The sequence below is a fragment of the Eulemur rufifrons genome, chromosome 7 (genome assembly GCF_041146395.1).
Source record: "Eulemur rufifrons isolate Redbay chromosome 7, OSU_ERuf_1, whole genome shotgun sequence".
Classification (NCBI taxonomy): Eukaryota; Metazoa; Chordata; class Mammalia; order Primates; family Lemuridae; genus Eulemur; species Eulemur rufifrons.
Window position 1 is genome coordinate 285,165,322 of NC_090989.1, and position 25,174 is coordinate 285,190,495.

A 25,174-nucleotide genomic window follows, 5' to 3' on the forward strand; every position below is an offset into this window, starting at 1 on the left:
TGGCTTTCTGCGCCTCCCTGCTTGTGTCTGGAAGCTAAAGGATGGGGGGTCCCAGAGCCAGGGCTCACCTTGGCGGGGACGGGTGCAGAGGGGCAGAAGGCTGGGGCTGAGGCACAGCTGTGCCGTCACCGGAGTGGGGACTTGGAGCTCAGTGTGGTCATCTGCAAAACAGGCTTTGATGGGACGTTCACGTGGGACAGTGAGGATCACAGAGCGTCCTAGACGTGCTGCAAGGAGGTCACGCGCAGCCCTCGCTAGTGGACAGCGTGGTGCTGGGCCGGAGCGAATCAGAAAGGAGGTGCGCGGTGGGACAGGCTGTGCCCTTCTGCTGGGTCGCTTTTCTCCACCCCATGGGCGTTGCCAGGACCCTCCGTGCTCAGGGAGGGGGCGCTGAGCTGATCCCAATGGACTCCTCCCTTCTGAGGGCAGGGCCTCGCAGACAGAGGGTGCAACACAATTTGTTTTCCCAAAAAATTTATTTTCTACATGTTTAAGAAGGCAGAATGCCACGTGGAGGCTTTTAAAAGGAGTGGGCGAAATGATTCATTTACTCTGCATGTGTCCAGGATGCAGAGGGCGTGTGTTTGGGCTGCAGTGCCCGAGGTGACCTGGGTGACAAGGGGGTCTCCCCTTGGCGGCAGCAGGACGAGGGGGAGGATATTCCACAGCGCGCTGTGTGAGTCGGGTGCTTCTGTGACGACGTTGCTGTCCTCGCTCGGGCGCGTGTTGTGTGGAGGTACAGCCTTCAGAACCAGCATGCAGACGGCGACGCTGGGCATGTCCCTTGGCCTCTGCTGCCTTCAGCCTCCTGTCTTTGCACCAGGCCCACTCCCACGGTAATTTGGTAACAGTGCTTTGTAAACTATGAAGTGCTTTGTGTATTTACCTTCTTTGGAAGCCAGACTGCAGGGAGCTTTCCTCACCAGTGAAAGTGACTAGGCCCGGGCAGGGGTCCGGAGGTGGCGTTTGTTGACATTGATGGGAGTGCAGCCAGGACAGATCAGAGGGCAGAAAGCTCCACCAAGGCGCTGCAGAGGCCCTGGGTGCAGGCGGCCGAGGCAGGGAGGACGGTGAGCCACGGGGCGGGGAGGGTGCTGGATCTGGCCAACGAGGCCGCACGGGACGTGGTCTTGCTCCGGCACGCAGGCACCTTCCAGCTGGGCTCGGGATTTTAAGACACGTACTGAAATCTTGATTTGAATGTTTGCTTTCTTATCATGGAAGAATAATAGGTGGACACAAGGAGCAGGTGTTTGGTCCCCGGGAACTGGAAGCCTAGTTGGAAGACAGAGCCTGTGAAGGGTCTGTGACAGGTGGGCTTGTGCCTTGATGTGATGGGGGTGATGTTGGCAGAACCAACTGTTGACAGTCACGTATTTCTGGGCAGCGCCCTACAGTGGGCGGGACGGGTGGGGTGTGCCCACAGGATTGGGGAGCAGTGACGAGGCCTCGCTCTGCTCCAGGCCCGCGGCACTGAGTCTGGGACGGAGGTGTGAGGCAGCAGGTCGAGCTGTCCTTTCTCACGGAGTCAGCTCTTTGGCACCTGGGACTCCTCATTCCGGGGTCGTGAAGTTTGCGCAGAGCCGGCAGCCGTTCCTGCCAGCCATGTTTGAAACTGACACACTCACCTTTTCTCTGGTGCTGTGCTAGGTTCCAGAAGGTTATTTCAAACACGTGGTACCACCTGGCCTTGGTTCAGACTGCCCAACACCTTTTTCCCTGTGACATTTGGGCACAGCACACAGGTGACCAGCGAAGTACAGATGTGTGGTGCACGGTGTCGGCGAGTACACAGGACAGTGGAGGTCTTTTTGCTTTTGTTTTTGTAGGTAGCACATACATAAAAGTCTGAAGAACAAAGTAGGACCAATTCCCACCATGAAAACTGAACCCTAGTGAACATCTTTGAATGTTCTTCCCATCCTTTTTTCCCTGTTTGTAGTTTGGCTTGATCGTGTCACGTAGCGGGGACTGTTGTAGGTGCAGCCTTGGCTCGCGGCGCAGTTTCTCATTTTCCTACGTGCTCTCTCTGGGCACAAGGGTGCTTTTTTCCTTGTTTAACGTGTGGAGTGAAAGCCCGTCATGGAAGTTTGCAGCCGCCGGGAGGAAACTGCACGCAGCCGTGACCCGGGTGGGAGGCAGCAGCGAAAGAGGCTTTGCCGGGATGCGCCGAGGGGACGGGCTCGTGCTCGCGGCCAGCGGTGAAGCGGCCGGAGCTGAGTGCGGGAGAAGGTGCGGCTGGGAGCTGCCAAGACGGCGCCGCCGCTGGAGATCCGCTCTGGTGCCGCGTCCTCTGCGAGCGTGAACTGCTCTTCCTACGCGGTGGCCTGTGCGTCAGGACAGTCCCTGGTGTTTCTTCCACCTGTTCACAGTGGCCTCAGGCCGAGAACTGTTTGACGTCGCCAACGTAAGTGGGGACGATAGTTGGTCATTGTGTGTGAAAGACGCTGCTGCTTTTCAATTACAGAGGAAAGGCCTGGATCCCGAGCAGAGGGGGTGTTCGGCTGACACAGAGCAGTCGCCGACTTGCTGACACCCGCCAGCCTCCGTGCTTGGGTAGCGTCCCGTGATGCGGCGTCCTCGCCTTCCAGGCGTGTTTTTAGCACAACCTCTGACGTCTTGGATCATAGCTGCGCTCAAAGAAAACTCATTTGTACTCTTTATACTTGATTTTTAGCGAAATTACTGATTAGACCCATGGTAACGGATCAGAGCGCAAGACGAGGAAGAGCCTCGTCGGCAGCTCAGCGACAGGCAGACGAGCTTCCTGTTCAGAGCCCCCCGGCTGCCCACCAGGAGGCTGTGGCACACCTGGGTCTCACCAGCGCACCGGCCTCTCCCGCGGCGCCTGTGTGTGCTCTGCTGCTCTTTGACCCCGCAGAGGTCACCAGGCCGAGCGCCAGGCCCTCATGCCATCGTGCCTCCTTGGGCCATCCGCACGTGGTCCCAGGGCCTGGGAGAGACACCGGTGGGCGAGGAGCCACCTGCAGTCGGGTCTAACGTCCAGGAGAAAGGACACAGATCTTTCATAAAGAAAACCTGGCCGGTTACCTCGGGGGTGCCGGCGACTAAAGCTCGAGTCACGCACTCCCCTTTCCCGCGTGGACCACACGGCTGGGTCGCTGGGAGGCGGGTCTCTCCCTGCAGAAGTGTCCCCGCTGCAAGTGCACAGCGGTGAGAGATGGCACCCCACCGTCTGGCTGAAGCCGGCTAGGCGCTGCGTTTAGGTTGCGGTCGTTAAGAAGGGAGCCAGACGCGCTTCACCAGCCTCCCGGGGGGGGGGGGGGGGAGCGCCCACGCCACCTGCAGCGGCCCACCAAGACAAGAAGACACAAGTCTAGATCCAGGGGCCAGGGGTGCCCTCAGCAAAACCCGGCGTGGGAGAGAGCAGGACAGGGGAGCTGGGTCTACCAGTGCGAGCCGGGCAGGGGCGGTGAAAGGCCAACCCAGCAGCCAATGGCCTGGTTGGGGTCCGACTCAAACACACTGTAAACAGAAATGAGACAGGGACAGTTTAATCCTGACTAGATCTCTGAGCTGCCGAGCAGCGTGTGGCTGGCCGTGACGATGGCCGTGACGATGGCCGTGCAGTGGTGCTGGGAAAAAGTCCTCATCTCTTAGAGAGACACAGGGTCCGTTTCACGAGGAAACAAAGTGCTATCTGAGATTTGCTTGCAGATCATTCTGGAAGTGGGTGGAGATTTCAAGCCATGAGCTGATAATTGTTGACACTGAGATGAGGGACATGGGGGGGCGGGGAGGGGGGGGTGTTCTATTTTTATCTCTGTTTGTATGTTGGAAATTTTCCATAATCAAAACTTTAGAAACTTCCTTTTCCTCTCCTGAGGGTGGCACACGTGTTCCAGTTTGTGGGGGGCGTCTTGGGATCGTAGCAGAAACCACTTCTCACGTGTGTGCAGAACAGTGTCTTTGACTGGGGGGCTGGGCCGGAGCTGCCCGGGCCTGCGCTCCTGGAGTGAGCACGTGGGAATGTTCTAGCGAAGCGGCCTGGACCGTGTGCGACTAACCTGCAAGTGCTTGCCGCTGTCTCCGACCAGGGGCCGCTGGCAGCACTTCATCCATCAGGGTGTCGTGTAATTGGGAGACGGAGCCTCGCGAGCTGCGAGCGATGTGCAGGCTCAGCACAAAGCAGCTCGCTGTTCCGTGGTGGAAGGTGCGTCGTCCCGCGGGTTGGAATCGCGTTCCTCCTGGCCGGCTCCACACGGAAGTGCCGGGTGTCGTGCAAGGGCCTAATGCCCGACATGCGGGGAGGCACGTGGCTGGTTTCTCACGGGGCTGTGGCCCGGGGTCTGGGGTGGGGTCGCTTGGTTCTGGGCCACAGGGGAGGCCCGTGCCCACCACGCTGAAAGTCACGCTCTTGCTTTTCAGACTGGGCCACCGCCATCCGCGTGGCTGCTCTGGACTGTGCGGAGGAGAAGAACCAGGACGTGTGCCGCACCTACGACGTCCACTTCTACCCCACCTTCCGGGTAAGCCTCGGGCCATGACCTCTGACCCGGCCCTGCCTCTGGTCACCAGGGGCTTCTTTCAGGTTGAAATGCACCATATTTGTAGTCTAGATTTTTAGCATCTCTTGCTGGCTCCGTGCAACTTAGTTATTTATCACGGGTCACCCTTTTGTTGCACCCTGTTGAGTGTAGAAGGCTCCTGCGGCACCATCCGCACACACGGCCCTGGCTCCTGCTCGGGGAGGCGAAGGCGGCCTGCGTGCAGGCATCGAGCGTGGCCCTCGTAATGCTGGGCGTCTCCTCAGAAGAACACACACACACGTGCACACACGCACACACATGCACATGCACACACGCGGTCCCTCAGGGCAGAGCAGGGCACGTTAGGCACCCAGTGTGACTGTCCCCAGCTGCAGCGTCTGTCCCCGCAGACAAGTCTGCACACGTTTATTCCACTAGGGGGCAGAGGCCAACGTGCCCCTGTTGCAGGTCGTGTACATAGTATGTGTGTGTGCACGTGTGTACAGCCACATGCCTGCACAGAACACATCACAGTGACATTGACCTCTCCAGACACACCTGGCGCCCCTGGAGGCCATTTCTCAGGAAGCTTCATGATCCCTAGACTTTTCCAGCCCTGGTGTCTGTGCTTTGTGCAGTTTCCTGACCAGGTGGCTTTTCCCCTCTGGCTGGGCTGGTTGTGGTCAGGTGGCGGCACCTGTGGCCCTGCCATCCGACTGGCGCCAGGCTGGGTGGCGTGTGCCCGGCCCCCCGAGGGCCTCTGCTGGTCTTGTGTCTCGGGTTCTCTTGCTTGTGCTGCACATGAGCGCATCGGGGCGGAGTCCTGTCTGTCTTTGTTTCAGCGTCACGTGCGGCTCATGTGTAAGCTTTGGGGTCTTCTTTCTTTTGCCTCATATGACGTTGCCCAGGTTCACCGTGATGTTGAGTGTTGCGAGGGTCACGGGACCTGTGCCCTGTGTCACTCTGGGGAGCGATACCCTTCTCGTTGCCGGGTGCGGACTCTGCCAGGCTGCTGCTGCTTTGAACAGCGCCGCTGCGGACACGCCCAGCGCGGGCGGAGCCCCTCTGGGTGGGCCAGGGGGAGAAGCCGCAGGGCTGGAGACCCTGGCCTGGGCACGGCAGACCTGCAGCGTGGGTGGTGTCGGGTGGCTTCGTGTTCGCCACGGAGTGGGGACAGCATGAGGCACGTGGTGGTTTTGTGGGCATTCCCTGGTGACCTGTGGTGGCCCGCACGCCTGTGTGTGTGAGCCATGGGCGTCACTGTCTGTGAACTGTCTGTGCCTGTCATTGCCGTCTCCACGGGCGTCTTCTGTGCTTTCTCACTGGTTTACAGACGCCCTTTGCATGTTCTCAATATCAGACTCTTCTTCAGCTGTGCGTGTCGGGCGTATCCCACCCAGTCGCCACGTCTTGCCCCTGTCCGCAGCGTGTGCGCCTTTTCATCTGCGCAGATACCCCCGTGTCTCCCCGCCTCTCCACGTCCTCGTGTTGCCACAGCTGACCACTGGGACACACGTGTGATACCGAGAGTCAGGAAAGGGTCATCTTCTATGACTCCGGCCCCTTTCGGGGTCTCGCTGCTGGCCCTGCCGGGTCAGAGGTGTGGATGGCAGACCCCTGCCTGGCACGGCCCTCGGCCCACTCGTGTGTCGCCACAGGGACGCTGGGAACTCGTGTGTTTGTCATCGGTTCCTGGAAACTCTCTGGAGGAAGTTGACTGAAGCTTCTCTCTAAGATGATGGTCATTTTGTTGCTTAAACATTAAACATACACAGACGCCCACACAAGGCTATTTCTTATTTGTTTTGTGTTTTTCCTCTTAGTATTTTAAAGCATTTACAAAGGAGTTTACAACTGGAGAAAATTTTAAAGGTAAGGACATAGCGTTATATTTCAGTCTCTTAGATTCACCTCATAAACCTGTTGAAATAAAAATGGTCTCATGGGGAAAAAAGTATGAAACTATTGTTTTTAACTTGCACTGTTCACTTAATAATTTATCATGAATATTTCCCATATTAAAAAAAAAAAACCAAAAAACAATAAATCTTTGCAAGCAGACAAAAAAAAAAAAAGAAATAAAAATGGTCTCAGCAGACCAGAAAGCTCACTGGCCAGGTCTCCCGGCCCACGCCGGCACGTGTGTGTCGGCGCTGCCCTTCCCGCCTGTCTGTCCTTTGAGAGTTCAAACAGTAATAGCTTCAATGACAATTTTTTATTTTGTGTTTTATCTTGCTTGGCAAATGCGGTAGTGAAATTTTTTTTAAGTGAATTTTTTAATTGAAAAAACATTTGGAGAAGCGCATGGATCGTACACAGGTGGCCGATGAATTTTTACCAACGAGCCCGGCTGGGTGAGCAGACCCCCCAGGGCAGCACCGCAGAGGTGGTCTTCCTGTTCCTGCTGGTGCGGGTGGACCCCCGAGCCTGGCCCCTCCGTGCGTGTGTGTGCGTCCCCCTGTCACTGTCCGCAGCCCACTCGCGCTCACTCCCTGCTGTGCAGTCTCCCCGGTCCCCTGTGTGAAACCACCGCTGTCTGTCCCATGCCTGCCGAGGGCCTCGTCACACCCAGCTGGGACTACCGAGGATGGTGCTGCCAGCCTGCCCCTGTGGTCCTTGGGCCCTGGGTGGGGCAGGGCTGCCAGTCCTGGGTTGGCATCTGCTCGTGAGGGCAGGCACAGGCAGACGCAGCTGTGACCGTGGCGTGCTTCCCCAGGACCCAACAGAGAGCTGCAGACGGTCAGACACACGATGATCGACTTCCTGCAGAACCACACGGAGGGGAGCCGGCCTCCGGCGTGCCCGCCTCTGGACCCAGTTCCGTGAGTAGCTCCGTAAGAAAGGTGGTGTGTTGTGACTCGAATTCAGTGTTGTGAAATCCAGGTTTGCGCTTAGTGACGTGGCCCCTGGCGTATGGTGGCCAGCTCGCTGCTGTCGAAAGCACTAAAAGCCTCTTTTTTTCTCTCAAAAGGCCCGGTGACATTCTCTCTCTCATTGACAACCGTGGTGGCCGTTATGTGGCTATTTTGTTTGAAAGCAACAGCTCCTACCTTGGACGAGAGGTACTGCATCTCCTCTGGTTGCTGCTACCTGGCCCAGCAGGGCGGGCCCGGTCACACTCGCGGGAGTAGCAGCCGCGGCGGCATCGTTTGTTAGTTCTCATTAGTTACTGGAATCATAGTTTGTGTTACTCAACTAAGTCAACTGGCTTATAGGAGAGAATGCTATTGGTAGATTAAGTTAGTAGTAGATTAAGTTCGCCTTGGAGGACAAACCTTGGTAGGATTCAGAAGTGCGGCCTGACCCTAAGTTTGAAACTGAGAGCTTTGCAAAAAAGCGGGTTTTCTTGGCACACTGGATCTTACCTTGAGGTCATTCTTTATTTCTTGCATATTATTACTAAGATTTTTTTCTTTGCTATATTCTGAACTCCATACATTTTTTGCCAAATCCAAAATTCAGTAAAACATTGTTTGTGTCGTGAAACTTTGTTGTGCGTCCATTTCACACACACGGTGCTGGAGCCTTTGCCTTTGGCCCAGTCTGTCACATCCAGGGGCCAGACCCGGGTGTGAACCTGGTCAGTGCCCACCGACTCCTTGGAGATGAGAGAGGTCTCACCTGCCCATGTGCACGCTCAGCCCTGACCTCGACTCCGACGACAACGACGACGACGACGACGACGACGACTCCTCCTCCTCCTCCTCCTCCTCCTCCTCCTCCTCCTCCTCCTCCCTGCGACTTGACAGGAGCACCCTGGCTGCCCTCCTGCCGCCTCACTGCCCCTCCCTGTCCAAGTTTGGCGGTGACATCCTGCCACCATCTCTGTACCTGGCCAGGATTCTGTGTGGAGGGGCCGAGGAGCCACTGGAGCATGTCGTCCTCAGAGTCCCAAGGCCTCCTAGTGTGCTTGCTGTCCCCGGCAAAGCCACCCCCGTGCACACACACGTGCACAACGAAGACCAGAAGCAGAGCCGCCTCTCCCACCCACGCTGCCTGTTGGCGCATTCAGGGCAGCCAGGCTCTGCCCGCCAAGGGGGGGTGCCCTTCAGCATGGGCCGATTCCTGGGGTGGCCTAGACCAGTGGCCCGAGCATGCTGATCAACTTGTAGCCGACACATGCAGTTCAGAAGAGGCACAGTCTGCTTGGAGCATACCCAGTTCACACTTCAGCCAGGGCCCTCGATCCAGGAAATGACTGGTTTTGCTGACACCAAAGAGAAGTAAAGAGAACTGGGCTCTGCATCTGAACGAGGGGCCAGGTCACGCAGGGTTTGTTCTAGAGCCTGAGATGCCACTCCTGTGGTCTCTGCCACGGAGACCCCATGGCAGCACCGTCTGCCTCAGCAGGACAGACGGGGGCAGCTCACTCAGGGAAGGACAGGCGCCCTGAGGCCTGCTGAGCCCAGCCGCATGTGGGGCTGTGTTGCCCCCGCAGGAGGGGACGCTGGCCTTCCAGATGTGGGTACTCGCCTCCTGACCTCACAGCCGAGCCCTCAAGGCTGCTGGGGCGTAGCTGACGGGCGGCAAAGGTACTTACTTGACTAATGTGAATTTTGTGGAGGTTACACTGGTTTAAAAAAGTAAAAAGTTCATTGACACGTTTTCTTTAGTAGTCTGTAAAGTTGCTAAATGAGATCATAGTTTCTGCCCATGGGCGTGCGTCTCATTCAGTTGCCTTAAAGTGCAATAAGAGACAGTTTATTAAGATGCAAATGATGGTCTTGCTGGTAGAAGGGTAAATGTGGATTTATTCCAAACCATGTTGTGTCTAATTTCTCTGAGCATCATACTTTTGTGCTTTTGTTAACACTGAAGGTAGAATCACCTTTGACACTAAGCCCGTTGTTTCCTGCAGAGGAAGCCCCTTTCGTGGTGCATTGCATGCTGCCCGGTGTGGGCCCACAGTGACCCCCGCCCCGGCAGCGCACGTTTCTCTTGATGATTTTTGTTTTGTTTTTTAAGAGGTAGAGTCTTGCTCTGTCACCTAGGCTAGAGTGCAGTGGCATCGTCACAGCTCACTCCAGCCTCAAACTCCTGGGCTCCAGTGATCCTCCTGCCTCAGCCTCCCGAGTAGCTGGGACTACATGTGCCACCATGCCTGGCTAATTTTTCTTATTATTTTTTTTGGAGATGGGGTCTTGCTGTGTTACCCAGGCTGGTCTTGAACTCCTGGGCCCAAGGGATCTTCCTGCTTCAGCCTTCCAAGTAGATGCAACTTATAGGTGTCAGCCACCACATCTGGCTTTTTTTTTTTTTTTTTTTTTTGGGATGAGGGTCTCACTGTGTTGCCCAGGCTGGGCTTGAACTCCTGGCCTCAAGTGATCCTCCTTCCTCAGCCTCCCAAAGTGCTGGGATTACAGACGTGAGCCACCGCCCTCTTGATGATTTAATGTGTGTGAAGGGTTGCCTATGAGGTGTCTGAGAAAACAGCCATTCTCAGTGAAAGTAATGTGATTTTCTCATTACTCAGGTGATTTTAGACTTGATTCCGTATGAAAACATCCTGGTGACCAGAGCACTGGATGGGGAGAAAGCACTTCTGCAGAAACTTGGCGTCTCTTCTGTTCCTTCCTGTTACTTGATTCACCCGAATGGTTCACACGGATTAATTAACGTGTAAGTGTTAGTTGGCAACATCTGTGGGACCCACGAACCTCGTGCAGTGTTGGGTCGTAGGGCAGAGACTCAGAGTGGACGGGGCCAGCCTGGCCCTGCCACGCGCCCACCCTGGGCGGATTTCAGCCCTGGCTCCTGGCTCGTGGGTGTTATTGATCGTCGTCAAACCCTCCTCTGTGCCAGGCTCTGGGCTCGAGGTCGGTCTGGGTCTGCTGGTGGCTGGTGAGCTCCCTGCCCCCGACCTGCAGAACAGGAGCTGGGGACCAGCAGAAGCCCTCGTGTGCCCTCTGCCTCTGCAGCGAGGGCCTGCGTGCCCCTCAGATGAGCCCAGCTGAACAGCAGACAACGTGAACAGAGTTGGAAAAAGCAGAGGAGATGAGAAAGTTAAATAGCATCCTGAGGCTGGAGGGGAACCCTGTGGCAGCGGCTCCGGTCCTGTCCTCCTCACTGCCCTGCCCTGGGCTGTCCCCTGCCCTGGGCTGCCCCCCGGCCCAAGGCCCCGCCACTAGCAGCTCCTAGCGTGTGCTCATTAGTGAGTCACAATGTCTGGCACCTTCTCGGTGCAGGGGATGCTGCAGAGGGAGGACGGGCTATGTTTCCTCCTTCGTGGGGCTTCGAGTTCAGCATCTCCCGAGATTGGCTAGGGCCGTGAGGGAGCCCTATGCAGAAGCCCTGAACACACCGTAGTTGCCTAGGTAGATTTCTATTCTCTTAAGAAAGAAAACGCTGGGATTCAGGGCAACCGGGGAGGTCAGTGAGCTCGTTGGGCGTCTGAGCCCTGGGAACGTGGCCCCGCCGCAGTGCGGCCCTGCGCTGCCCTCGACAGCTACCTGGAGCGGCTGCCAGATGTTTAGCGTTAAAGTGTCATATGTACAACTTCTTAACATAAAGTAATATTTTACTGTTTTTGCAAATGACACTGCCACGTGCTGTCTTTGGAAATTACAACAAACTCCGAGTTTTAGAGGAAGTGCTCCGTGATGGCGTGACCACGTCCTCAGAAGGCCACCGCCACCCTCTCCAAGCAGGGCCAGCACTGCAGGAAGCTCAGGGACCTGGCACGGGGCGGGGGTGGGGTGGGGGGAGTGCCCCCAGGCCCCGACTTCCAGATGCCCACGCAGAGCCGGCAGATTGTGGGCGAGCTGGCGAAGGCTCTTAGGCATGTCGAAAATCACGGTCGGAATAAAGCTGATCTTGGCAGATGCTCAGACCAGCTTTACGAAACGTCTTAAGGTCCCCACCAGGCATAAATGAATCATAGGACTTATTACAAGTGGGCCAGCGATTATCTGTGGATTTGGTTCGGGCCTCTCATCCTCTCAGGTGGGAGCTCGGCCCCCAGGGTCCAGGCTGTGGCGTCGCTCACCCATCCCCCGGCAAGTGCCGGGGAGGGAGGCGGGGGAGCTTTCCCAAGTATGGGGGGGGCAGCCCTGACTTTGTGACTCGGTGACGTTTCTCCACGGCCCTCTCCTTTTGCACAGTGTGAAGCCTCTCCGATCGTTCTTTTCCTCGTATTTGAAGTCACTGCCAGATGTGAGGAAAAAGTCACTTTTCTTGCCCGAAAAGCCAAACAAAGAAGAAAATTCTGAAACGGTAGTTTGGAGAGAATTTGACAAGCAAGTATTCCTCCTGGACTGGTGCTCTGGGGCTGAAGGCAGACGCAGGGGCTGTGGGTGTGCAGGGCGGCTGGTTCCCCTCTAGCGAGCCGCAGGCCACACGGAGACCCCTGCGGCCCTGGGAGTCCTGCGGGGCGGGCAGCGGGGGGGAGGGGGCACCGAGGGTGGGTGGCGCCTGACTCTGCCGCTTCTCCTAGGTCCAAGCTGTACACGGCTGACCTGGAGTCCGGCCTACACTACCTGCTGAGGGTGGAGCTGGCGGCCCACCAGTCTCTGGCGGGAGCGGAGCTGAAGACCCTCAAGGACTTTGTCACTGTCGTCGCCAGGGTGCGGGCCGTTCTAGTCTTGGCTGTGTGTGGGGGTTGGGCGCTGTGAGGAGCACCCATCTGGAAACACTTGTCTTTTGATGGGGAATCGGCCGATCTCAGTCAGACACTCTGGACTTTTCTTTCAGCTGCTCGAGCCTGCACTTTGGTTCAGCCAGCATTTCCCGAGCACTGGTGGGGCCGGGGGCCGGGGAATCGCAGCTTTTGGGTAGACAGTGGGCACGTAGAGGGGAAGGGCTTGGGCAGGGGCCGAGGGTACAGTCTGGGCACCGTTCGAAAGGCTCAGCTCTGGCTGCCTGGCGAGGGGACGGCAGGAGGCTATGGCCGTCCCCTGCTGGGGGCTGGACGGACCTCGCCTCAGCAGCCTCTGCGGGGGCCCACGGACAGGGCAGGAGACAGAAGCAGAGGCCCCGGCAACCCAGGTTCAGGGAGTGGTCTGGGGGCTCCACCCTTGGGACCATCATCACACAGATGTGGTGTCTGAAACTGCTGATTGGGTCACCAAGGAGGGCAGAGTTGTGGCCCAACGGGGCTCAGGCCCTGCCGTGCCCAGGGTCGGCTGAAGAGGATCGGCGAGGGAGATGGTTAGGGGAGCCTTGTCGGGCCCGGGCTGTGGCCTTGCGCACGCTGACCCCGGACAGCCCAGCCCCAGGCCCATCCCCGAGCCCTGGTTGCAGGAGGAAGCATCTTGTTGAGTAGTCACCAGGTATAATGCTGCGACCTACACTACTTGTGTTGTCTAAAAGATAAGGGGGCTGCATTTTACAAGATTTCTCTGGCCACGCATGCCTGTAGTCCCAGCTACTCGGGAGGCTGAGACAGGAGGATCGCTTGAGCTCAGGAGTTTGAGGTTGCTGTGAGCTAGGCTGACGCCACGGCACTCACTCTAGCCTGGGCAACAGAGTGAGACTCTGTCTCAAAAAAAAAAAAAAAAAAGATTTCTCTGGCCAGAAGTAAGGCCCCTTATAGAATAATGTATATTCAACACTTGGGTCGTCAGAGTTTACTTCTGCGGTGGGATTTTTGAAGCGTAAAGGGGTAGAATTTGTGTCTCAAGGAGTCGTGTGGTGTTGCAGACGCTTTTCACCCTCGGTGTCGCTGAGAATCCAGAAATCTCCAGCTGGCTCCTTTCCTTCAAGAAAGTCCCCTGCTGGTCTGCCCGCCACGTTAGCACTGGGCGGCACGGCCCTGGCGACAGCCGCCGGCTGTCAGCAAGTCAGGCTGCCCGCTCTGCCCGCTCTGCCCGCGCGAGCCCTCCCGCCCTCGCTGTGGCTGCGACCCTCCAGGTCTCACGCACGGTGCAGGGGCTCCTTAAGGCGAGGTAGCGATAAACTATTCTTAGCGATGTTTCTAAAGTTTGCTTAAACATCTGAAGGTAAATTTTTTAGAGGGTAGTGGAGGAATTGGTAAAAAAGAAAAAAACGTTTTAAAAAAAGACGGCAAATTTCGTGCTGGTAGCTTGGGGGTGGTGCTTCGGAGCGTAGGTGGGTACCCTGACTGAGCGGAGAGTGTGCTGATTTGAGTCTGGCTGTTTCAACGTCATCAGCAGGAGTTGAGCTCAGGTTTTAAGTTCTTCTGGCAGCCTCTATTTGGATGTTTAATGAGGCAGCTCCTGCTCGCGTTGCTTATTAAAGGAGGACAGAGCCCCGGGTGTCCTAGCTGGATGCTCCTCCCGGCTGCCGTGGTGTCGGTCAGCCGTGCAGGCCACACGCCCTCTGCACGGTCTCGCGCCATGGCGGCGCGGCGAGGGCAAGGGGAGAGGGCGGGCCGGGAGGGCAGAGGCAGCAAGCCCTTGCCAGCTTGATACTGAGTCACACACTGGGACCAGTGGCCTGTCACTGTGCAGTGGCTGCCTGGCGGGAGCAAGCGGTGGGGCTTGGGCAGGGGCACGGGCGGGCACAGGAGGGACGCTGCCCGACGCCGGCCCTACAGCACCTTGGGCTTCCCACCTGTCGTCAGGAACCCTGGTTCCTACAGAGGCCTCGTTCTCCGTCAGCCGCCGGCCGATGGGATCCAGTCCCTGGAGCTGCTGTTGGGGGTGGGGGGAGGGGCGCAGGGCCTTGGGGAGCGCTTGGGCTGCAGGTGGCACCTTCCCCAGACGGTCTCTCACGGCGGGTCCTTCCTCGTCCAGCTGTTCCCAGGCCGACCGCCGGTCAGGAAGCTGCTGGAGATGCTGCAGGAGTGGCTGGCCAGCCTCCCCCTGGACAAGATCCCTTACAACGCCGTGCTCGACCTGGTCAACAACAAGATGCGGGTGAGCCCCCACCCTGCCCGAAGGTCGGGCCCTCGAGCGCTGCGCTGTCCCCTCGCCTGACTTGCTTTCTCCTGCCTGCCTGGTGCTCAGGAAGAGGAAGGCCACACTTGCACACTTGCAAATGGACGCTCACCGTGGCTTTGCTGTCAGCGCTCTGTGCCCTGCAGCACAGGGCCCCTCCGTGCCCTCCATGGCCGAGCCCGGCAGTTCATCCGCTGCTGTCTCCAGGCAGCTTTGTATCCACCCTCATCTGTCTAACGTGGCAGCGTCATGCTGGGACTTTAGGGACAGTTCACCAGGCCAGGCGTGGTGGCTCATGCCTGTAGTCCCAGCTACTGGGGAGGCCGAGGTGGGAGGATCACTTGAGCCCAGGAGGTCCAGGCTGCAGTGAGCTAGGATCGCGCCACGGCGCCGCAGCCCAGGTGACAGAGCAAGACCCTGTCTCAGAAAGGAAAGGCAGGATCTGGGGCTGATGGGACTGTGGGGACACGTCCTGTGCGGCAGGACAGCTCACCAAGTGTTCTGGGACAGCCTGTCCTGTGGAGGTAATTTTCGGAAGCAGCGTAGCACTAGGGGTTTTGTTTTTCCATTTTAGTAAGCCCGTCTAAGTTTCATACCTCAAAATGACTGAAAACGTTGTATTCAGGGAGTGTGGCAGCCCTGCTGGAGCTGCCACCGGAGGCCAGGTGCCAGCTGGTGACTGTTTTCCCTCAAGGCCTGGGCGCTGCCTCCTGCTGGTCCCCACAGTCCTGAAGAAGCGACCCCTGGAGTTGAACAGCAGAAGGCAAACCTGGCATTCTGTCTGCCGGAACGTTCTGGGCAGCACACTGCCCCCAGCGTGGGCAGGTTGCTAGGAACCCTGGTCAGGGCGGCTGCTGTGCGAGGTTCTGTCGGCTCCGCCACCGGCTCCGGGCGGCTGAGGAGCTCGCGGTGCCTTCACTCCGAGCTCCAGGTCACAGTGCCGTGGTGATCTCCCTCGGACGGCAGGTCCCGGCTCTCGAGCCCTCAGAGGGGAAGGCTGGCAGAGCAGGAGGTTGAGGCCACGGCCCGTGCGGGCGGAGGAGCCTCTGACTGCGGCGATGGCGTCTCCTGGCCGTCCCCGCCCTGGCCGAGGGCTGCTGAAGGTTGAGATTTTGACTAGTTAGTTGCCTTTTCTCTTAGGACTTGCACTGTAACTAATTCTAATTTAACAGAAATGGTGTGTTCTCTGTGTTTAATGCTGCTGTTTGTCAAGGCACAGAGGGACCCTTCTGCCCAGAGAGTGGAGCACACAGGCCACGTCTCCGGGGTTTGAGAGCCCGCTCTGCTCTCAAGTTTGTTTTGTGTTGAGTTTAAATTTATGCGTGATTTGCATAGATCTTACGTGTACAGTTGATGGAGTTTTGAAAAATGTACACCCCAATTGAAATAGGGGAGAATATGAAAATTTTAACAATTTTCTTTTATTCTTTGTGGGTTTTTTTGTTTTCAGATTTCTGGAATATTCCTTCCTAATCACATAAGGTGGGTTGGATGTCAAGGAAGCCGACCTGAGTGGAGGGGCTACCCATGTTCACTCTGGAAATTGTTCCACACTTTGACCGTTGAAGCCGCCACCCACCCCAAAGCCCTGGCCGGCACAGGTGAGCTGTCCCACGCGGGCTGGGGGCGGTGGTCTGCCCGACACGCTGCCCAGGCTGGCGCCTGCCAGGTGCCATCAGAAGCACGTGGGCAGGCTCGTCTGCGGTGTGGGAGGCAGCGTGTCGTCAGGGTGCCCGAGGCCCCCGCTAAGGAGAGGACGTTGGTGTCTCCTCCGGATTCACACGTGCCGGGCGCAGCCGTGGCCGTGGCTGCGGGGGCGGGACGCGCGTGGCCGACCTGCAGGAAATAATCAGAGAGGGCAGGGGGCGCTGGCCAGGATTTTCTCTGCAGTGTAGACGCTCCTTTTTTGCTTTGAAAACAATGGGAGAATAACACGTGGGGCGTGTCTGGAGAGGTCCTTGTGGGCCGTTGGCAGGAGCTGCTGCCAGCGCCCCACGGGCTCCTCCGTGCGCAGCGCACGTGCTGGCGGCTTCTTCGGAGCGAGCCCACGAGAGAGGCCGCCCCTCTGCCACGTTCTGCCCCCGCGGGGGGGGGGGGGGGGTGGGTCTCGCCTCTCACAGGTGTGCGCAGAGACAGCGGGCCGGCCCCGCTCGGAGGCGACCTGCCACAGGATGATAAAACTACAAAACTCTGAAGTCAGGTTTAATAATTTTCAGTTCTTAGGAAATAATTAAAATCAAGATTATGTGTCTGTCCTTCACAGAACAGTAAAGCACGTGCTGGGTTCTCGTCCACTCTGGACGGAGTGGAGCGCAGGCTTCCCCGTTCCTGCATGTGGGTTCGCTGGTGTTCACGGCACATCAAAGTGGAGTCTTGGCCGGGCGGGTGGCTCACGCCTGTGATCCCAGCACTCTGGGAGGCCGAGGCGGGAGGATCACTCGAGGTCAGGAGTTCGAGACCAGCCTGAGCAAGAGCGAGACCCTGTCTCTACTAAAAATAGAAAAAAATTATATGGACAGCTAAAAATATATATAGAAAAAATCAGCCGGGCATGGTGCCGCATGCCTATAGTCCCAGCTACTCGGGAGGCTGAGACAGGAGGATCCCTTGAGCCCAGGAGTCTGAGGTTGCTGTGAGCGAGGCTGACGCCACAGCACTCTAGCCTGGGCAACAGAGCAAGACTCTGACTCAAAAAAAAAAAAAAAATTAAAAAGTGGAGTCTTTTGACTCACAGGCCAGTGTTCTTTCCAGTAAAGTTGTAAAATTCTTTTTCGGGTGTATTATGGTGCACAGCAAGCTAACACAAAATGCTGTGGCTTAGAACAACCGCCACATGTGTGTGAGGCGGCGCCTGGGGCCAGGCTGCACTGGGCGGCTCTGTTAGCGCTGGCGCTCGCGTGGCCGCGGTCGTCTGTGGCAGCTGGTTGGCCCAGGACCCCCCGCGCCTGGCCAGGACTCGTGGGAGAGGGTTCCCCCTGTCAGTGGGAACGTGGCGGGGCGTGTGTCCAGCCAGGGGCTCCTGCCCTGGGCCCTTTGGGGTGACGCCGGATGACGGCTCCTCAGGGTCCAGCGGGAGCAGGAGTGGGTTCTTTGAAGAATCATACAGAAAAAAGAGTAGCATGTTTTTTGGTAGAAACCTTGGGAGCTTTCTGAACAAACTGAAGTCAGAACAGTGACGCTGCCTGACCTCGTGCCAGCGAACCTTTTAACCCTCTCCTGAAACGTGAGCCTGAGGGATCCAACCCTCGCGCTGACACGGGGCAGGTTCGGGTGAGAAGGACTATCCTGGCGCTGCGTCCTCCCTCCGCCTGCCCTGCCAACACATGCGCACGAGGAGTGGCGCCGTGGGCAGCGCCGGGCTGCCGGGGCAGGAGGCCGGGTCACCAGTACAAACACAGCACCGGCGCTGGTGCAGTGCGAGCCCCAGGCACCAGCACGCGGTCACAGAGGTCCTCAGCCTGCCGGCCTCGTCAGCGCGGGTGGAAGCTGTCCCCAAGGACTGTGTCTCAGACGAAAGAATTGGGTCAGACGGGACTGTGGGATTAAGTGTGGAAGGTTTTTCTTCTCCTTATTGTAGTTTAAACCCCGTCCCTGACTCGCCTGCCGAGTCCTCTAATCCCCCCAGGTGGAGGTTTATGGTTCTCGTCCACTTTAAAGATTAGGGTGGCCCCGGCGAGCGGCGGTTTGCAGGGGACGAGGAGGGGATTACCCGGGGACGCGCGGCAGATGTCTGGCGACCCGCGCCGGGGAGAGGAGGGTGCGGCCGGCCTGCGGACAGGCTGCCGGCCAAGGAGGAGCTGGCACCGCGCTTGACGTTCGCCGTCACGGGTAATGCAAATGGCCACTGTCAGGGTTCACGGGAGACCAGACACTTAGCCAGGGCCTTTGCACAGCTGTCCCTCGCAGGTGGAACCGAGCAGGTACCAGGCCTGGGCCGGCTCGTGAAGAAGGAGACCCCCGGGGCCTGCTGTCGATGAAGACGGATTCCTTCTCAAGAGCATGTCTTTTTTGCAATCTTTTGCCACATTTCTTGTAACGACGACATTTAATCTGTTTTGACCTCACGGGTCCTGGTCTCCGTTGTGCGGCAGGGACACACAGGGCTCTCAGGGCTTCTTCCAGTGCCCGCCGCCTCCCGCCTGTGGGCAGGGCTGCGTTCTGGGCGTGTGGCGTGTTACTCACACACAGCGTCTGTGCTCGGGCACGCACTGTCCCGGCAGTGTCTGTTTTATGCACAGCGACATGAACTCTGTGTGGCTTGTCGGTGCCGGAGTGTTTTCTCTTAAAACAGCCACTATATGAGGTGGTCTGGCCTCTTTAGGAAGAGTGCAGGCCCTCCTCACCTCTGCCCTGCTTCCCCAGAAGGAGCCCTGGCAGCTGCCCAGTGGGTCAGCGTCACTGCCCACCCCGTGGGGGGTCCTCACGGCACAGGGCCGGTAGAAAGCGTGGGGTCACTTCCTGAGGCCACGTTCCCACGGGGCGTGTGCTCTGCGGGGATGTGGAGCGTGACCGCTGCAGACGGGAAGGCGCGGTGCCGTGTCCCCGGGGGTTGCTGGCAGGGCAGGAGAGACGCACAGCCAGCGGTCACGGTCCCCTCTTCTGAGGGAGTCGCACTCTGGGTCGCGAGGCCAGGCGGGGGCAGCGTGGTCGGGAGGTTCGCTCCCGGAGCCCAGTGGAGCCAGCGATGTGTCTGCCTCTGAGGGGACACGGGGCAGCCCGTGTGCGTAGGGCGGGGGCCGTCCCCACCCGCGGGTGCCGCCCAGGCTCTGGCTCTTGCCCGTGCAGGCTTTGAGGACGACCCCCAGGCCGTGCTGCAGGCCGTGCGCAGGTACGTGCGCACCTTCTTTGGCTGCAGGGAGTGCGGGGAGCACTTCGAGGAGATGGCCACGGAGTCCCTGGACTCGGTGAAGACCCTGGACCAGGCAGTTCTCTGGCTTTGGAAGAAGCACAACGTCGTCAACGGCCGCCTGGCAGGTGAGGAGAAGCCACACCCGGGTCCCTGGCCCTGTGGGGCAGAGTGGCGCGAGCCTGGCCATGGTCAGCACAGTGCGAGGCCCAGCAGGCATGCCCGGGGCCGCGCCCTGTGGACAGTGAGGACAGCAAGGCCAGGAGCAGGGGTCGTCCCTGAGCTCCTGCAGTGCGCACGTGACCAGCGCTCTGGGGGGCTGTGGCGGGAGCCACCGGGGGGCTCCCCCCTAACTGCAGCCTCCCAGCTCACGCTCCCACTCAGGGCCTGGAGGAACGTGGTCTGGCTCTTTCTCCCCGTTGTGCCCTTTGGTGGCCACTAGACCCCGAGTAAGTTTGACCCTGGACAACTTGGAATGTGTTTAACTTGGGGTAAGGAATTTTAATGTCCTTAAAATCTATTCTCAGACTGGGAAGCAAACCTCTCAAAGTGATTTCATTTAGAAACACTACATAGGGCGCACGTGTCTCCTCAGAGTTAAGTAATTCAGACTACTCCTAAATCAATGGCAGATTAAGTCAGGCTTAAAATAATTCCACTGAGAAATAAGTCTTAATAGAGATGAATAGGAAATGCCACTAAACTATTGGTTTTTATTTAATCCACTGTATTATAAAACATATTACAACTAAAGCACTAAAGAAAATTGGTTTTCTTTGCACTGGGAGCTGACGCTGTGGCCTGGGCCACATGGCACCTTCCTGTCTGCCAGGACCTGCCCTGTCACTGTCAGCTGTCCTTTTAAGGTGCTTCCACTGTGGCCCTAATACGGGGATTCCTCCAAAATGCCTCTCGGATCCCTCCCGCTCGGCTCCTCACGGAGGCCCACGTGGTTATCCCTGGAGCAGCCAGGCCTGCTGCCGGCCATGGCCCCCACCCGCATGCGTCCCCACGTTGTTGGGCTGCAGCCCAGGGTGCCGGTGTCCCTCCTGAGAGTCCTGTGCACCCCCCACCCAACCCACCTCCAGCCTGTGGGTTGGGACCCAAACTCCCTGGAGTCCCCTCCGAGATGTGGGTGGGAGCTGCTGTGCGGCGCCAGCTCCGCAAGGCCTTACGTGAGGACGCTCAGGCAGCGTTAGGCAACGACGCTGGGTCTTTGCTCTGTCGCCCCTGGCTCCGTGGACGGCCTCGTTAGCAGGATCAAGGTGCGGTCAGTGAACGGGCGGAGCAGAGCGACTGCTGGTTTCAGGCACACCCAGAGTCCCATAGACAGCAGTGACTGTATTCGCGTTTACTTCCTTCTGGAAACACTGCGAGGGTTGCCAGGGATCGGCAAGTCAGGTCAGGGGGTTCCGAGACCTGAGAAGCGCCACGTGCCACAGCTTTCTCCGTGACAGAGGCCTGTCTGGTCCTCGTGTCCGGTTAGCCAAGAGATGCCAAGGTGGACAGTCAGGTGGGCTGTTAACAGGTCCCTCGTGGAAGGAAAACAGCCACACAGTGCACGCTGTGAGCGCAGGGACCTCCTCGCCTGTGTCCCGTCCCCAGGGTGGGCGTGCACGTGTGCCAGTCCCCCTGCTCTGCCAGGTGTCTCCCCAGAGCGGTGCCGTCAGTGTTCATTGATCCGAGGAACGAGTGAGCGCACAGCCGTGGGGAGACGGGGGCAGAAGCTCTGGCGTCACGCGCAGCCAGAGGGAGCGTAACTGAGCCGCCCTTGTAGGGTGGTGGGGCAGGAGGCATGGAAACCTCAGCGTTGGGGGTGCTCTGAGTCACTCCACCTGCAGAAGTCACCGGCCCGGTGCACAAAGCTGCGTGGGCAGGGATGTTCACTGCAGAATTGCTCATGTGGCGTCCACAGGAAGCTGGCCAGATAAACAGGCCTCCGTGCGGCACGGCACAGCTGTCAGAAGGGCCGTGGTGGGCTCGAGTTGGGGAGCACAGGCTGGGTGGGAGCTGAGTGCGAGTCCAGCTGGAACAGTGTGGGCCGCTTTGTCGGGAGAGGCGTGAGTGTGTGTGCGCGTGTGAGTGTGTGCAGGAGACATCCACAGGCCCCCACGCAGTGTCTCTGGGGGTAGAAGCAGGAGCAGGCTCTGCTTTGCACATCAGTATTTGTCGGTTTTTCCAATAGTAAACATGTGTCACCGCTGAAATAGGTTTGGGAGAGCTTTAGGGGATTTTTGGAGTCTGGGAGGGGCCCGTGTGCCTGAAGCACAGTGGAAACGCCGGACAGCGAGTACCCGGGCAGGGGCGCCCCTGGCGGCCAGAGTGGTCTGGGCTCTGTGCAGCGGAGGACCTCAGGTGCACCTTGAGGCAGGGCACACAGGTGGGGCAGGACACGCAGCTGCGCTCCTGTGGGCAGAGACACAGGAGGCCCCGCGGCAGGTGCAGCAGAGGAGGTGCCGGTGGGGGTGGGCCGAGCGCACAGTCTCTCTTGCTCCTGGGCCCAGGAACCCGCCAGAGGTCGACACGTGCACGGGTGCTTTAGAAAGATGCCTGGGACCCACAGGAGCAGGGTGTCATCTGGGCTGCGCTGCAGGGAAAGGTGGTGGGGAGGGCGGGGAGAGGGACCCACCAGGGCCCAGGGAGGATGCCCGCGGTGGGTGGGACTGGGGGCCGCGTGTGGACGGTGCCACTCCTGGGGCTGACAGGCCTTCCCGCACTGAGGCTGTCCCTCCGCCTGCTCTTTCTAGGCCACCTGAGTGAGGATCCCAAGTTTCCAAAGGTTCCGTGGCCCACTCCAGACCTCTGCCCTGCCTGCCACGAGGAAATTAAGGGCCTGGACAGCTGGGATGAAGGCCACGTGCTCACATTCCTGAAGGGGCACTACAGCCGCAGCAACCTCGTGGACACGTACTCTGTGGACCAGGGAGACCCTGGTGCAGGGGGAGCCCCGGCCAGGGGTGAGGAGGAGGAGGAGGAAGGACTCACTCCCCCAGAGAAGGCCCATAGAGACCACGATCCCAAGAGCCTTCCTCCGCCCAGTGTGCGGGGTCCTGGACCCCACCTGTCCGAGAGCCTGCACCACAGGCTGGACATAAAACTCCAGAAGCCGCACGCGTCCGGCGTCCGCAAGGAAGCCGAGGCAGCCGTGCCCTTCCTTGGGGTCGGCTTCTCCAGCCTGGACATGAGTCTCTGCGTCGTGCTGTACGTGGCCTCGTCCTTGTTCCTCATGGTGATGTACTTCTTCTTCCGGGTGAGGTCCAAGCGATGGAAAGTCAAGCACTATCACCCGGCCGTGTAGCGCGTCCCCCAGCAACGCCAGCAAGGTGGTCGGTGCACCTTTGGGAACAGCCCGCCCCACGCTGCCTGCAGCTTTAACATTCATGATCAGGGATCTTACACACACGCCGGACCTGGCTTCGCATCAGACGGCGCCTCTCGGCTTCCGAGTCCTCGTTCTGCAGGCGCTCCTCCAGGGAGAGGAGGACTCTGGGTGTTCTTGTGCGAACATTCGCATTCCTGGTATGGTCTGCCCTTTGCCGATCCCGCGGCAGAAGGACTCCTGTGTTTCTCCTTTCCCAGATGTCAGACAGAGGGTGGGAGTCCAGGCCCGACGGTGTCCCCACAAGCTTGACTGGACTGACCCGTCAAGGCCTCGCTTTTGCATTTGGGGAAAAACCTACCTCCCCCGACCCAGGCTGCCCTTGGGGACAGAACAGAGCCGGGAGCACTGTGGCCTCTCCAGACGCTCTCTGTGACTCAGCCTCTCGGAGCAAGCGTGGTCCTCAGTGACTTGCCTGTGCCGTGTGCTTTTCAGCTGCATGGTGGCTTCTGCTTCAGCAAGGGGACACTTTGGGGGGCTTGCGGAGCTCGGAGCCAGAGAGGAAGGTGTGTTAGTCCCCTCGCTGTGCAGGTGGCTTTCACTCAAAGGGAGACTTGACCGTGCCAGGCCAGGAGGAGCCAGTGGGTTTGTGGCTTCACTGCGTTTCAGGAAATAACCCCAGAGGCCTTATGGACGGGACTTAGGGTGAGCACGGTGGCCCATTTTATTCCTCAAAGGCAGTGCCTTTGTTTGCTAACCTGGTGAAGAGCGAGAGGAGCAGACGAGGCCGTCCTGGGGGGCAGAGCTGAGAGCAGAGGCCATGGGAGGGTGGTGGGGGGTGGTCTGCTCTGCTGCGGCCTTTGTTGGCTGCTCTTCATCTGTCACCCTGGGAGGGACCTGCAGGTCCCGCGGCCGCACATGCCTCCCTCTGGGCGCTGTGCCCTGTGCCCGGCTTTGCTTGCGGAAGCTGTTTGGGGACGGTCCCCACACGGGCACCAGCCTCCCAGGCTTGGACCATGTTTTTTTTACCATTTAATTTAAACATGTTTTAAACCCAACACATTTACTGGTGAATTTGCCTCTGAAGACTCAAACAAACAAAACAAATATACTATTTCTGGGAACATTTGTACTGAGATCTCTGTGGCTGTTGGTTTGTCTCACAGGCTTCATTTTATTTGGGTAAAACAGGCTCAGACTTATTTGTGTACCCGCCTGTGTGTGTGTGAGAGACAGAGACCATGAGAGTTGTAGATGTTTTTTCCACTTTGCCTAGTTTGTATCTTGTACTCACGTGTACTAACTACAGTTGATCTTGCAGGTGTGTTTGTAAGACACTGTAACGCTGATGTTACTGTTGCAGCTGGAGAACAGCGTCGGGTGAGGTCGCAGAGAGAACCACCTGGAAGCCGTGCAGCTGGCGGGAGGGGTCTGATGCCCTGGCGGAGCTCTGACTCCCCTGTTTCACTTCTGCTGCTAGAGTTTCCTCTTGTCTGACACTTTTTAACCCCAGAAGCCTCTGAATGTCAGCACGCGCTTGTCTTCGTCGCTAGTTGTGCACCTGGAGTATTGAAGTCCCGTGTTGTTTCTCTTTCAGCTTGAAAGCCAGGCCGGCTCACACGGTTGAAAGGGAAATGCTTGGAGCCCTTAACTGAACTGCGTTTTGGGTGGTGTCAAATGTCTGTTTCTCCCTCAAGTCAGTTTCTCTACCGGTATGAGCCGGGAGTCCGCAGGCTGCGTCCGGCTTCGGCTTCGCGTTTACAGAGCCATCGGAGGGCAGCGCTGGCCGTCAGCTTCCGCGGACAGGTCGCAGTTGGAGCTCGCCACTATCTGGGGACAAGCTGGCTGCTTCCTGAGAGGAAGGGTTTCAGCAGAGCATCAGTGGGTGGCGCTGCCGCGGGGACTGTGTAGACACTGCCTGTACCCCACACGGTCTGCTCAGGTCTGAGGTCTATTTTCTAAAGTTTAAAGTATTTTCAGAGGTATTGAGACTAATGAAAATAATAGTTCAGTAATTTAAATGTTTATTTATTTTTAATGGAAGGATTTTGATTAAAAAGAAGCTAATTGACATGGAAATGTCTGAAATTTCTTACCTGCAAGGAAATTGAACATTTTGTATTGTGCACATTTTAAGAATAAAGAAACATGACATTTGAAAAAATTGTAATTCTCTTACTCTCAGGGTCATGGGTTAAGAAAAAAATTAAAAATACAGAAACAAGTAATAAAGCTAAAATAAAACAAATTTTAAAAATAGAAAAAATTGTTATTCTCTTGAAATGCCAACCAGCTCCACTAACGAGTCGGGCTGGGGCCTGGGAGGGTCCAGAACAGGCCCTGCCTTACTTTCTAGAGTCTATGGACTGGACATCTGAAATTCGAGAATTTCTTACGTGGAGCCAGAGGCTTTTTGGAAGGCAGCCCAGGGGTCAGATGGAAAGTAAAAGATGGAAAACTGGTTATAGATTATCGCCTGGAGCGGATCTGACTGACACAGCTGCAGAACAACACCCTCAGTTTTACACGCTGTATCTGTATGCGAGGTGCACGTATGCGGCCGAGGTACACGAGACCGTCTACACGAGACCGCCTCGCCACGCACCAGCGGCAGCCAGCTGAGGGGAAGCTCAGAGGACCGCAGCCCACTCCCCTCAGTGGGCTTGTTGTTTATGGGATGTGT

At 57.9% G+C, this 25,174-nt stretch overlaps 1 protein-coding gene across 1 annotated transcript in view; it reads left to right on the forward strand.

Annotated features, from left to right (window-relative positions):
- The window catches only part of QSOX2 (quiescin sulfhydryl oxidase 2), a 35,772-nt gene extending 11,393 nt beyond the window's left edge, over positions 1–24,379 (forward strand). Inside the window, exons 2-12 of the mRNA XM_069472177.1 lie at positions 4,390–4,490; positions 6,314–6,362; positions 7,207–7,312; positions 7,462–7,552; positions 9,964–10,109; positions 11,591–11,725; positions 11,923–12,052; positions 14,183–14,305; positions 15,777–15,927; positions 19,112–19,300; positions 21,920–24,379. Of these exons, the coding sequence (XP_069328278.1) occupies positions 4,390–4,490; positions 6,314–6,362; positions 7,207–7,312; positions 7,462–7,552; positions 9,964–10,109; positions 11,591–11,725; positions 11,923–12,052; positions 14,183–14,305; positions 15,777–15,927; positions 19,112–19,300; positions 21,920–22,470 (1,772 nt within the window). The 3' untranslated portion in view covers positions 22,471–24,379. The remainder of the gene's footprint in view (positions 1–4,389; positions 4,491–6,313; positions 6,363–7,206; positions 7,313–7,461; positions 7,553–9,963; positions 10,110–11,590; positions 11,726–11,922; positions 12,053–14,182; positions 14,306–15,776; positions 15,928–19,111; positions 19,301–21,919) is intronic.
- Positions 24,380–25,174: the final 795 nt, after the last annotated feature.